Genomic DNA, 13,005 nt, shown 5'->3' with positions numbered 1-13,005 from the left:
AGGCATTCTTTTTTAACATGTGGCTCAGAGCTCTGTGACATTGCTCCTCTGAAACAGGTCTTGTAAGGTAAGAAAACTACAGGGAGCCCTGGCTGGGTGACTCAGTTGGTTGAACATTGTCTGGTGCACCAAAAGTTTGTGGGTTCAATTCCCAGTGAGGGCACATGCCAAGCTTGCAGGTTTGATTCCCTGATGGGGGAGCCTATGGGACGCAAGTGCTAAATGTTTCTGTCTCCCTTCCTCTCTCTCTCCCTAAAATCAATAAACATATCCTCGGGGGAGGGAGGGAGGGAGGGAGGAAGGAAGGGAGGGAAGGAGGGAGGAAAGAAAGAAGGAAGGAAACTATGGGGAATGCACTAATCCTAAGACACTGCAAAATGTCTTCCTTCCTTCATAGTAGTGAATGCGGGTCGGGGGAAAGGCCTGAGGATGGATTGTAGTACTTTTGAGCTTTCTGTATTGTACATGGTGGGGGGAATGCATGTTTTTTAAGGATCTTAAGCTTATTTTTTAAGAAGGCATAGACAATACTATGTGCACTTCTTTACTGGAATTGCTTTGTCGTGCTGCACTGCTGGCTTTGTCATCAGCGGATGTTGCAATTAGTTTAACAAGCAAAGGAAATGCCAGTCAAGCTCAGCACCTGGGACCTCCTCACCCTTGCAACATGTCAGGCCTCAGGCAGGAGACAAAACCGCTCAAGGCTGTGTGTAGAGCCCAGGTGAAAAGGAAGTGGGTGGCAGTGAGCCTGGGTGTGTAAGGGCACCTGGCCCCCAAGGCCAGCACTTACATTAGCCATTCACTTCCACCTCTGGTACACTTAACCAGGCGCTTATTACATCCCATGGCATTAACCTGACTTCAGGACTTTGGAGGAAAGCTGGGGTCAGGAAACTGCTCAAGTGCATAAGACAACAAAATGCTTTGTGCAGCCAGATGTAAATTCCGCCTGCCCAGAAGCTTAGGCTGAACAGTGACCGGTGCTGCCCCAGATGGAGTTGGGCTATTTTTCACCTCCGGAATCTTGTGAGGCAGATAAGAGGTTCACCCCAACCACATGGGCTATTCGGCAAAACACGATGCGACCTTAGAGAGAGGGTCATTGCTCTGCTCCAGCAGCCAACCAGAGACAATAAATAAAATGGAAGATCCTTCTCTGTGGGAAAGCAGGCCTAGGATTTAAAGCGGGGGAACCTCTAGGAGGGAGGTGAGCAAAGAAAGGAAAGGCGAAGGCGCTTCTCCAAGAAGCCGGGTTCATTCAAACCCGGAGGACAGCAAACCCCGCCTCCCCGTGCTGCCGCCCGCTCAATCGCCGAGCGCTCCGGGTGAGAGCTCGCCCCGCGGGGAGCGGCTTGGAGCCGAGGAGGCGGTGGCAGAGGTGGTTTGGGCAGGCCCGCGCGGCGGATAGGCCCAGGCAAATAACACCCATTCCCCCTCCTCCTCGCTCAGTTCAACTCCCACTCGGCCCCGGCCACGCCCTGCCGCCACCGCCCCCTCGGGCAGCTTTGCGCTTGGCGGCGCGGCCACGGTCGGGGGCGGGAGGGAAGGCGGTGCCAAGGAGGGGCCGCCGCTGCCGCCAGAAACTACAAGGGCCGACAGACTTTGCGGCGTAGCCCCGCCCCCTCTCTCCCACCACTCAGCGCGCGTCACCAGGGGGCTCAGCCAATGGAGACCAAGCCAGGTAAAAAGGGCGCCCGGGTCCGGATGCGCCTCAGGAAAGGCATGCTCCCTGCGTAGGGGCAGCGACCGGTTCACTCGGCGCGCCGAGCAGCTGGTGGCCCGTGCGTGTCCTCATCCGCCCCTCTCGCTTCCCTTAAGCGATAGCCCTACTTTTTTCTTTGGTGGCAATTCCGAGGGATGCTGGAGCAGGATTTTGAGGGGAGGGCGCTGGGGAATGAGTAGGGGGCGGGATATCCTGAGACAACAAGTTTGGCTGTAAGGAAGGCCTACCGACAGCGCGCCTGAGCTAGAACACCGAGAGAAAGAGAGCCAGAGGAACGAAGAGAGGAAGAGAAAAGCTGCAGAAAGAATAACCCCGAGGCAGGGGGTGGAGAGGAGGCGGCCCCAGCGCCCCGGCCCCCGGCAGGTCGGCGGCCAATCCGCTGGGGGAAGGGGTGGAGAGTCGGCGGCTCCGGCGGAGAGAGGCCGAGGGGGGTGGGGAGTAGGCCAGGCTCGCACCGCCCTGGCTCCGCCCCCGGCCCGCGCCGCCGCCCGCGCCGCGCGCCGCCGCTGTCAATCAAGGGCGAGTCAGCCGGGCTCGGGCGGAGAGAGGAGCTGCTACGCCACAGCCCAGCGGCGGCCATTCGCGGAAAAAGAGGCAGAGCCTGTGCCAGCTACAGCCTCCTCCGAGCCACCGCGGGCGGGCGGGACCGGCCTCTCCTCCCGCCTCGCCCCCACCCCCACCCACCTCTATCCCAGTGTCTCCGTCTGAGGGTTTGTCCTGTTAATGCGGGATGAGCGGTACGTATTCTCCACCCCCCTCGGTCTCCTTCACCGCCTCCCTCCCTCCCTCCTTCTCCAGACCCTGCTCCGTTCTCCCCCCTCCCCCGGGGCCGCTGAGATGCTTTAAGGGGAGGAGGAGAGGGCGGGAGGGAATCAGAGGGAGGGAAGGAGGGCTGCGTTTTGTTTTAATGTCTCAGAGAGAACATCCTCCTTTTGGGTGTTGCTCTGGAGCCGATGGGTCGGGTTTCAAACCACGTTTTGTGATATCCCCCTCCTCCCTTCCCTCCTTCCCCCCCACCCCCCGCCGGTGTGCGTGGATCGCGGGTTCATGGAGATTAATGTTCGCGGGGAGGGAGAGAAGGGGAGAGGGGGAAGACGAATAATAATAATCCTAATAACCTGTTGTCGTGTGTGTGTGGGGGGGGGGTTGTTGCAGATCAGAAGAAGGAGGAGGAGGAGGAGGCGGCGGCAGCGGCGATGGCTACAGAAGGAGGGAAAACCTCTGAGCCAGAGAATAACAATAAAAAACCCAAAACCTCAGGCTCCCAGGTAAAAGAAAACATTAAAAAAAAATTCCTCACGAAACGTAAGGGGAAAGAGGGAGTTATGCCCTTTAAATGCCCAGAAGTTAAGAACAGAATAAAAATGTTAATCCACTCAAAGCATCTTTCTGACAGTGAGGAAGTTAAATTGTAAATTTATAAAGATTTCACATGTTTGAGGGTAACGTTGGTTAAAATTACACCAGGAACTCAGACTAATAGAAAACTGTGTGTATTTCTCCCAAGGGCATTTGGAGTTTAGGAAAATAACACTTTTAAGAAAGTTTGTTAGAAATTTCCTTTTATTTAAACTTTATATTACAGGATCAGCTTCCTTATTCTGTATCTTATTGTTTTTGTTAATATTCCTTTTTGATTTCTGCCACCTCCTAAGTTCTGAAATGTAGAGCTGTCAAAATAAATAAGCCCCTCCCAACTACTGGCCTCCACTAAATCCGCCCACTTTTTTCCCCCCCTCTCCTTTACCATCCCGTTTTTGGGTAGGACTCTCAGCCCTCTCCTCTGGCTTTACTGGCAGCTACTTGCAGCAAAATAGGGACTCCTGGTGAAAATCAAGCAACTGGACAACAACAAATTATTATAGATCCAAGCCAAGGATTGGTGCAACTTCAAAATCAACCACAACAGCTAGAACTGGTAACAACACAACTTGCTGGAAACGCTTGGCAACTTGTTGCCTCCACTCCTGCTTCAAAGGAAAATAACGTTTCTCAACCACCTTCTAGTTCATCTAGTTCTTCCAGCAGTAATAACGGGAGTACGTCTCCTACAAAAACTAAATCAGGTAATTCTTCCACCCCTGGTCAATTTCAAGTCATACAAGTACAAAACCCAAGTGGTAGTGTTCAGTATCAAGTGATTCCACAACTTCAGACAGTGGAAGGCCAGCAAATTCAAATCAGTCCAACCAGTAGTTCATCTCTACAGGATTTGCAGGGTCAAATTCAGCTCATTTCTGCAGGTAATAATCAAGCTATCCTCACGGCTGCTAACAGGACAGCTTCTGGGAACATTCTTGCTCAAAACCTGGCAAATCAGACAGTTCCAGTCCAAATTAGACCTGGTGTCTCAATACCACTGCAGTTACAGACCCTTCCTGGTACTCAGGCTCAAGTTGTAACAACACTACCAATTAACATTGGAGGAGTGACTTTAGCTTTGCCAGTGATAAACAACGTGGCTACAGGAGGAGGGACAGGACAGGTTGGCCAGCCTGCTACTACTACTGATAGTGGGACTTCAAATGGGAGTCAGCTAGTTTCCACACCCACCACCACCACTGCTTCTGCCAGTACTATGCCGGAATCTCCCTCCTCTTCCACCACCTGTACAACCACTTCTTCAACATCTCTGACCAGCAGTGACACGTTAGTGAGCTCAGCGGAAACGGGACAGTATGCAAGCACATCAGCCAGTAATTCAGAACGCACTATTGAAGAATCTCAAACACCTGCTGCCACTGAATCTGAAGCCCAAAGCTCCAGTCAGCTTCAGACGAATGGAATACAGAATACACAGGATCAATCAAATTCTCTACAGCAGGTGCAAATTGTTGGCCAGCCTATCTTACAACAGATCCAGATCCAACAGCCTCAGCAACAGATCATTCAGGCTATTCCACCACAGTCCTTTCAACTCCAGTCAGGGCAGACAATTCAGACCATCCAGCAGCAGCCTTTGCAGAATGTTCAACTTCAAGCAGTAAATCCGACTCAGGTGCTTATCAGGGCTCCAACTTTAACACCTTCAGGGCAAATCAGTTGGCAAACTGTACAGGTTCAAAATATTCAGAGTCTTTCCAATTTGCAAGTTCAGAATGCTGGGTTATCCCAGCAATTAACCATCACCCCAGTGTCTTCAAGTGGTGGCACAACTCTTGCTCAGATTGCTCCAGTGGCTGTTGCTGGTGCCCCAATAACTTTGAATACTGCCCAGCTTGCATCAGTGCCTAACCTTCAGACAGTGAGTGTTGCCAACCTGGGTGCTGCAGGCGTTCAAGTACAAGGAGTTCCTGTTACAATCACTAGTGTTGCAGGTAAGTTACTACAATCTTTTCTCTTTAAGGACCTTTTATATAGTTTTTAATCATGATTAGTCATTGCTTTTCTTTGCCAGTTCTTAGATTTGACATAGACCTCTGAAATAAATAGATAATCAATAACAAGGAATCTGAAAGACACCGGAATGCTATACTATCATAACTCTAACCATCAGTTGACCTGGTCACATTTGTACATTTTAGTGTTAGGTTTTAATGTGTTAAATTTTTCGGACAGTTTTATAAAATTCTTCCATGGAGCAAAGCTTCCCGATTTAGAATCATTATAGTCTTCTGTAATGTAGAGATCATATTTGAGTACACTTGAGCTCTTCTGAAAGAACCCTAGTCAAAATGATGTTTATATCGTCCTTAAGGGAAAGTAGGTCTAAATCTGAGTTAGTATACAGTTGTAAGCTGGTTGAAGTTTTGGTAGTTATTTCTCATGATTCAGCACCGTGTTGCCCATGCTTTTGCTTTTTATTGTACAGCTTTGTTTTAAACTAGATACTGATGAAGTTGATACGACTTTACTTTAGAAGTTGTTTGATTAACTTTTGTCTACTTTTTTGCTAAAACCAGGATTTGCTCAGGCTTTTGAGTTATTAGTCCTTATAAAATTATATTTAAGTAAAAATCTTATAGTAGTTATATTATTTATAGGTGTTTTTAGTGCAGAGTTGGTGGAAAGAAATTAAAACTGAAGACAGTAAAATGCCACCAATTAGAATTAATTGCAGTAAGGCCATTTTAAAACCAGTTATAAAGCAGTTAATTGTTATGCATATAAATAATACTTTGGAGTATGGAAAACTAGTTATAAGTATTTTAATCTTTCTGGATCAGTCTTATTTTACGTACTACCTTTTGTTTTGTAGTAATTAAACACTTTTTATTCATTCTGATTTGGTGAAAACCTAGTAGTCATTTTAGTGCCTTTTGATACTTTCAGACTTCTTTAGTTAAATATTTGTGTTTGATAATCTGAAATGAATAAGCATATCACTTTTGAATGACCTTTCTTGAAACAGATTTCAGGAAAGTTATACTAGGGTTCTTTTTTTACAGTTAATAAAAGTGGAAATTGCTGGATACACGTCTCTGATTCAGGAGAACAGAGATCACATGTTTTATTTAGATACCAGTACCTCTAAACCAAAGCTATCCAGAATTTTCTGTGGTGATGGAAATGTTCTGTATCTGTTTTAGTCAGTACTTAGCTACTAGCCGCGTGTGGCTGTCGAGCACTTAAAATGTGGCTAGTGCAACTGATGAACTGAATTTTAAATTTTATTTACTTTTAACTTAAATAGCTGCATGTGGCTAGTGGCTCCTGTGTTGACAGCACAGTGATATAGTCAAGTAGTGTTTTTTTTTTTAGTGTGATTTTTTTTTTCCCCTAAAACTGTTACAGCGCATTATATACAAGTGCTTCTCTGGGTTACAGTCCTTAGCTTGCTTTGTTGCTGCTCTGTTTCTAAATATTGACAATAACAAGTATTTCAAAACAGGCCTGTTATTGCTGGGTTGAATAATTTGCATTGTCAAAGCAAAAATTATTTCACTTATATTTTGGCTTCTCTATTAAGCATTAGTGAATTATTAAGATAATTGAGTCATTTATAATTGAGTTTAGGTATAGTCAGTTTTGTTCTCTAATTAGTACCAATTAAACCCAGAGTTTTTCCCTTGGCCATTGTGAGGGTAAGTCAATGTAAAATGAGAGTATGGTTGTCTGACCACCTATCTGAGATTCACTTGAATGATACATCATTAAAAATGGAGGATCTATCTTCTAGAACTGTGATTTTGGAGGGGAGATGTGATCAAGGGATTTGCCTTTCAAACAGATTTTCCAGGTGATTCTAGATCTCACTGAAATTTGAGAGTCAAGGATCTAGTCATCAGCAGTATACCAGAAAGCGAAATGTGGAAGTACGTGGGTGTTGAGTGAGTTCTTATGTGCCTCGGAGAATGGATTTCGATGGCAAAGAGAGCTTATTATAGTTTATATTCCACAAACTTCTATTGACTAGCTTCATGCTGACCACTTCCAATAGTTGTATTTAGTCCACCATCTGGGGGAATAATTTTTTTTTAAGAGTTTACATGATGTGGGGGGCACTTAAATGTATGAGAAAATGAGAACTTCACAGGTTTTTTTTTTCCCCAGAAACCAAGATCTTAAATTGTGTCAGTGTTGAAGAGCCTTTGTTCTAATAGATATGCTCAATCATTTTAAGATGATAACCATGTTACAAACCCCAGAAATGTACCCTGATTTCTACAAGTCATTACAGTTAATCTGAGCCCAATTGTTTGCAGATTTACTTACTTCCTAGTGTAGTAAGGCTTGACAAATGTTTGCCGAATTAAGGTATAGAAGTTGATGGAAAAGATAGCAATTTGGAATTGGGAGTAATGCCTTGGAGTAGTTTTAATGGAGCTAATGAAATAGCTCTGATTTCATTAATTTCTTTTGGCTTTTGAGTTTTAAAGACATTAGGAGTGGGATGCGAATTAATTTACTGTCTCTAGAAGGGGGAGAATGAGCAACAAGTGCCTATATATTCCTTTTATAAACGATTCCTGGAAGTTCAGATCTTTTGCGTTGTGTCCTCATTCACTTTTTAGTACTTTTTGGTTATTTCATGTCTCTCTATGCCCTCACCCCCCTGAGAGTGGTATTGTTTAGTTTGGTTTAACTTATGGGAAAAAATTTGCTGTGAACACTCATGACAGCTATTCCTAGGGTTTGAAAAAATTATTAGTAGTCAGGTTTGACAGAATGTAATGGCTAGCTCAAGAACAAAGGACTAAAAGTTTTCTATCATTCATCCTCATGTTACTCTTCAGGAGGTAGGGGAAGGGTCTGGATGATATGGGCATAAAATAAATAAAATTGTACAAGTTAAATTGAAGGAAACCAGTTCTTAAAAATGGGGAGCTTCATACTTGATTTTATGAAATGAAACTATTAGTGACAATCTACGGGGATCCTCTTTCCTTGATAATGTATTCAGCATAATGTGTTTTCTGTGGTTTGGTCTCAGCTTGAAATCCTGAGTTCCAGGCTGAGCATCTAGCATTTAATTAGTTGAACTTGTAGTAGGAACTAAATACATGTACCCCCTACATACTATTGTTTGTTACCTTGTTGGGATTCTGAGTTTGACTTTGACTAAAGGAAAAACAGAAATCCTATTTTAAGAACAAAGCTATCAACCAGTCAGTACTGTTGGTTTAAGAACATCCTTTGTTTTAACTAAGTGAGCAAAGTGGAAGATATTTTGCTCAAAAAGAACTACCTGTTTTCACTATGTACTGCTAGCCAAAGAGCCCTGGATAAAGCAAACTTTGGGAGTTATATCTCCGTAGAGAATTTAGATTATGCAGGGACCATTGGTATTTAAATCTGTAATTAACTTGCACTGGTCAGCGGTTTGATTTATTTTTGACCCTAATAATCACATATAGTAACAGATTATGCTTTTGTTTGATGGATGGATATTTCTTTACCAATTTTAATGACTATTAACACTTTTGTGCTAATTCTCACAGAAAGGAAGTTCAGGGTCCAGCAGAAGTAATGCCTGCTTGAGTGTGGTTGGTATGGTAATAATATGAGTGTAGTAATTTACAGTTTTAATTTGAACACTTCACCAAAAAATGTCATGGTGTGCTTGAGTATAATATTGTCATGTTACAGGATTACAAGCTTAAGATTTTGTAATAAAAAAGGGGTGTTATTTGTGGTAGACCCTGTACTTAAGGATAAAAGGTTGCTAGCCCTTCAAGAAGTTGACTTTTTACTTTCCCTTATTTTCTTGGGGATTTAAATGATGAAACCTGTAGATATAATAGAACCAGGAATGGGAGGGCCAGTTTTTCATGTATTGCTAAAATGGGGACCAAAGAAAATAACTGACATTTATATTTAATTTTAAAAGTTAATTTGATCCTCCAGTAGAATCAACCTCTTCTACTGAACATTTTTCCAGAGTTACTAAAAGTAGAAAACTGACTTGAAGTTTAATACAAGTATGGTTTATCTTTGCCATATATATATTCTATTAATTTAGATTTCCTTATCAGGCATCTTAATATAACATGTATACATATGTTGTACAAAAATATACAGAGATGTGTATGTATGTACACATATATGTACATATACACATATCTGTATACATATGCTATCGTCTTTGGTTGTTAATTTCCTTTTTCAAAGAAGTCAGGTTTACTCCTTTAAACTTATTTTTCTAAAATCTTCTAATTCTGTTAATTATAGATTAGAATTCATTATGAGGAACTTATATTGGGTTGGCCAAAAAGTTCCTTTTTTTTTTTCTGTAAGATGGTTCTAGTAGCACTTAGTTGTTTTTAACTTTATTCGAAAAAATGTTGTTAGATCTATTGTGACATCTGTCATATCAGCATGCATATTAAAAAAAACCTAGCAAATTGGTGAATTTTTGTGTAACCATTTTAATTTTGAATATAGAAGAAAATATGCAACATTTTCAGTATATTATGCTTTATTTCAAGAAAGGTAAAAACACAACTGAAATGCAAAAAAGATTTGTGCAGTGTATAGAGAAGGTGCTGTGACTGATTGAATGTGTCAAAAGTGGTTTGTGAAGATTTTGTGCTGGAGATTTCTCACTGGACCATGCTCCATGGTTGGGTAGACAAGCTGAAATTGATAGGAAACAAATCGAGACATGAATTGAGAACAATTAATGTTATACCATGTGAGAGGTAGCCGACATACTCAAAATACCCAAATCAATAAAGTTATTGGTGAAAATGAAAAGTGTGTCTTTTATTTTATGGAAAAGCCAAACAGACTTTTGAGCCAACCCAGTATTAGAATACCCTGTACTAGTGATTCAGGTTCTGAACTTTCTGAACTCCAGGTTGGCTTTACCCATTAGATGATATACAGCATGACCTTTACATTTGTTGATATTGCCCAAACAGTGTTGTTGCCTATTTTTAAGATTTTCATAGAAGATGAAAAGGAACTTAGTGTAGAGCCACATTAATTTTTTCAAAGGGCATCTTTGAGAGAGATTTCAGGTTAAAGAGATAAGCAATGGTAAACAGTTTTAATCTGCCTTTCAAACCCAAATCAGTGAATATATAACAAGTAATACTTAAGGATTTCCATGGCAGAAGGCATAAAAGCAAGTTGAAGAGAAAAAAAGGAAGCTTGATAAAGAAGGAAGCTAGGGAAAAGTTCCTATACATAGATTTTGTAGAAATAACAGATGTACAAAATGATAAATTTATTCTGAAAGGATCTTCGCGACTATTGCTCACTAGTTTTAGTATTTGGGTACTGCTGCTAAAGTCTATAAAGGAATTTTGTGTTTTTACTGTTAAGTGAAAGGAGAAATATGGGTGAGAGATTCTGCATTGCTAAGTGAAGTACTGTAGGGATGATGTAGTAAGGATTCACAGTAAAAGGGGAACCTGGCCTGATATCAGACCATACATATACGGAGGCTCTTCTGTTCTGATCTAGGTATGCGATGTAATTGAATGTTCATAATGCTTGTATTTTGCTACCTAGAGAATGAGCAAATTGTGGCAAAGGTAACCTGTTGAACCACAAATTGACTTATATAAGTATGTGGTGAGATAAAGGCTTAATGAAATTGTCATTATGTAAGTTGACTTAAAGATAATTGACTGTTCCTCCTCCACTCCCCCTCCCCCCTGCCCAGCCCCATTCCTTAGTGGCATTTTAGAAATGAAGAAACTGAAGCTCAGAAAGGTTGAATGACTTACTAGTACTTTGTGGCAAAGTGAGGGCTAGAAACTTATGCTGTATTTGTGGCATTGTTATCCCAATCTTTTGCTAGTAGATGAGTAAATGTATCTGAGGTTTAGTTTAGGGATCAAAGAGGGAAGGTATCCAACTTGAGTTTGTCTTCTCCCAGATAGACTGCCTATTGGTTTTCACTGGATATTCGCCTTCGTATGTTGAATAGCATATTGGTGAATAGTGCAATTCTGTAGCTCTCATTACTATTGGCTTTAATGGTGGAACCCAAATGGTACTGTTTTGTTATTTCTTAAAAGACCAAATTCAGAACTAAAGGGATCAGCAAATTTTTTGTGTAGGTAAGAAATCTTCAGGCTGTTGAGATACTGTATCTTTATCCAAACTACAGTAAGAAATGGATTTTTTTAAAAAACTTGTGAGAGAAGAAAACAAACATTATTTATCTAGTAGGTGCTAAATGCTGGGCGAGGTATTTATATTAACTCATCAAAATCCACAATATCCTTGTAAGAATGGTATTATTGTGCCCATTTTACAGATAGTCTCACTGGGCTTTAATTTCTGTAGGCAAATCTGCCCCTCCAGTAAGTGGTAGAGCCACTTAAAATGGATTTAAAATCATCTCTGATCCCGAGGCTTTTGTTATGTGATATAAGGGAAAAGGGTAGGTCCACAGATAAAGGATATTTTTCACCCCTTTGTTTCTGATGCATACTTAAATCCTTTAAGGGTGAGCAATTTTGAAGATTGAAATACTGACTATGTAGTTAGGGTTTCTTCTAGCCCTAAAATTGCGTAGCACTGGCAGACAATCATAACCCGATGTAGTTTAAAAAAAAATGGTGAATAGAAACTAGTTGCATGAAGACCTCTGTGTTAAACTCAGTTTTAAAATACTGTATATGGAAGATAGGAGACACATAGGATTAAGAATGAAAACAAAAAGCAGCTTGACATTTTAAGAATAACATCAGGAAAGCAGAAAACCATAACAAAGCCAGGCTTTTAAAATTATTTTAAACAACTTGTTAAGGCTTTACATCAAAGCAAGAGACAATTACTGCTTGAGCAAAATGGTGTGATAAGAAGATGGAGAAGAGGCAGAGAGCTTCTCCATTCTGCTTCTGTTAACCAACAAGAAAAATGCAGTTCCAGCTAAAATGACGAGAGCTATAACTCACTCAGAGATACTTGTTCAAGGTAAGTGAGGAGATAAAGGACATTTGTTGCTTTTTGGAAGTCAGGATGATCAGGATGAATGCTATCCTAAGGGTCAGAAGGAACTTTGAGATTTAGTTTCAGGCCAGTATCAGTAACTTAAAAATTGTGCATCATAGAAATACTGAGCATGAATAAGCACCTTGCTTTCAAAAAACATCCCTAAACTGCAGACAAATGAGTTTGATAACCATCCTTAGCAAAGTCCCTTAAATGAATTATTGAGTGGTTGGCCTTTGAATATTAGAAAAAAAATATTCAGGGATCTTTGGGAGCTAATATGGGTTTACTAAGAAACTATGTTCATCCATTCTGTCTTTAGAATTTCCAGATGAGTATACAAAAGAAATAACATCAACATGATGTGTCTTGGTTTCAGTATTGATAATCCTGATTTCTATAAAGGCTTATATTTGGTTGCTCAATTATATGAAAAATGCTGATTGTCCAATTCAGCAGAGTCCTCTGTTATTGTGGCATAGGATTCTGTTCTTGATACAGTCCTGTTTAACATTTTTTTCAAAGTACTGCATTGAAGTGTGCCATATTTTCTGAATTCAAAGATGAGACAAAGCTGGGAGATGTTGCTAATAAGTATGATAGGAAATAGAATTGAGATTCTGCATAACCCTGAAAGACTAGAATCCTGGGCCAGACTTAGCAAGATAAATATAACAGTTAAGATCCTCTGAGTTTGGAGATGGTGGGCATTGTATACATACAGGATGAAAAGCCTGGCTTGACAGCAGGGCATGTGAAGATGATTTTGGATTTATTGAACTCCATGTGAACTAAGAGTAAAGTAAAGCTCTGGATTTTTGTGTCGGTCAGACCATTCCTGCAATATTGTGTACAGTACTAGGCGGCACATTTTAAATGGGACACATAAACCAGCAAGCATATCAGGAAGGATTCTCAGGATGAAAAGTGTGGAAAACATTTTATACTAT

The 13,005-nt window shown here is 41.4% G+C and overlaps 1 protein-coding gene across 3 annotated transcripts in view; it reads left to right on the top strand.

Moving 5' to 3' along the window:
- Positions 1–1,814: 1,814 nt before the first annotated feature.
- SP4 (Sp4 transcription factor) overlaps positions 1,815–13,005 on the top strand; it is a 64,349-nt gene continuing 53,158 nt past the window's right edge. The window contains exons 1-3 of one of the 3 annotated variants that reach the window (XR_008427074.2): positions 1,815–2,460; positions 2,879–2,991; positions 3,489–5,040. Coding sequence is in view for 2 of the 3 variants with exons in the window: in XM_024562878.2 (XP_024418646.2) it covers positions 2,454–2,460; positions 2,879–2,991; positions 3,489–5,040 (1,672 nt within the window). In the remaining variant the exon portion in view is untranslated. The remainder of the gene's footprint in view (positions 2,461–2,878; positions 2,992–3,488; positions 5,041–13,005) is intronic. The other 2 variants (XM_045197323.3, XM_024562878.2) reach the window with 2 other exon arrangements.

Source organism: Desmodus rotundus, chromosome 6 (assembly GCF_022682495.2).
Source record: "Desmodus rotundus isolate HL8 chromosome 6, HLdesRot8A.1, whole genome shotgun sequence".
Lineage (NCBI taxonomy): Eukaryota > Metazoa > Chordata > Mammalia > Chiroptera > Phyllostomidae > Desmodus > Desmodus rotundus.
The sequence above is the reverse complement of the archived record's forward strand: the minus strand, read 5'-3'. Positions and strand labels throughout refer to the sequence as shown.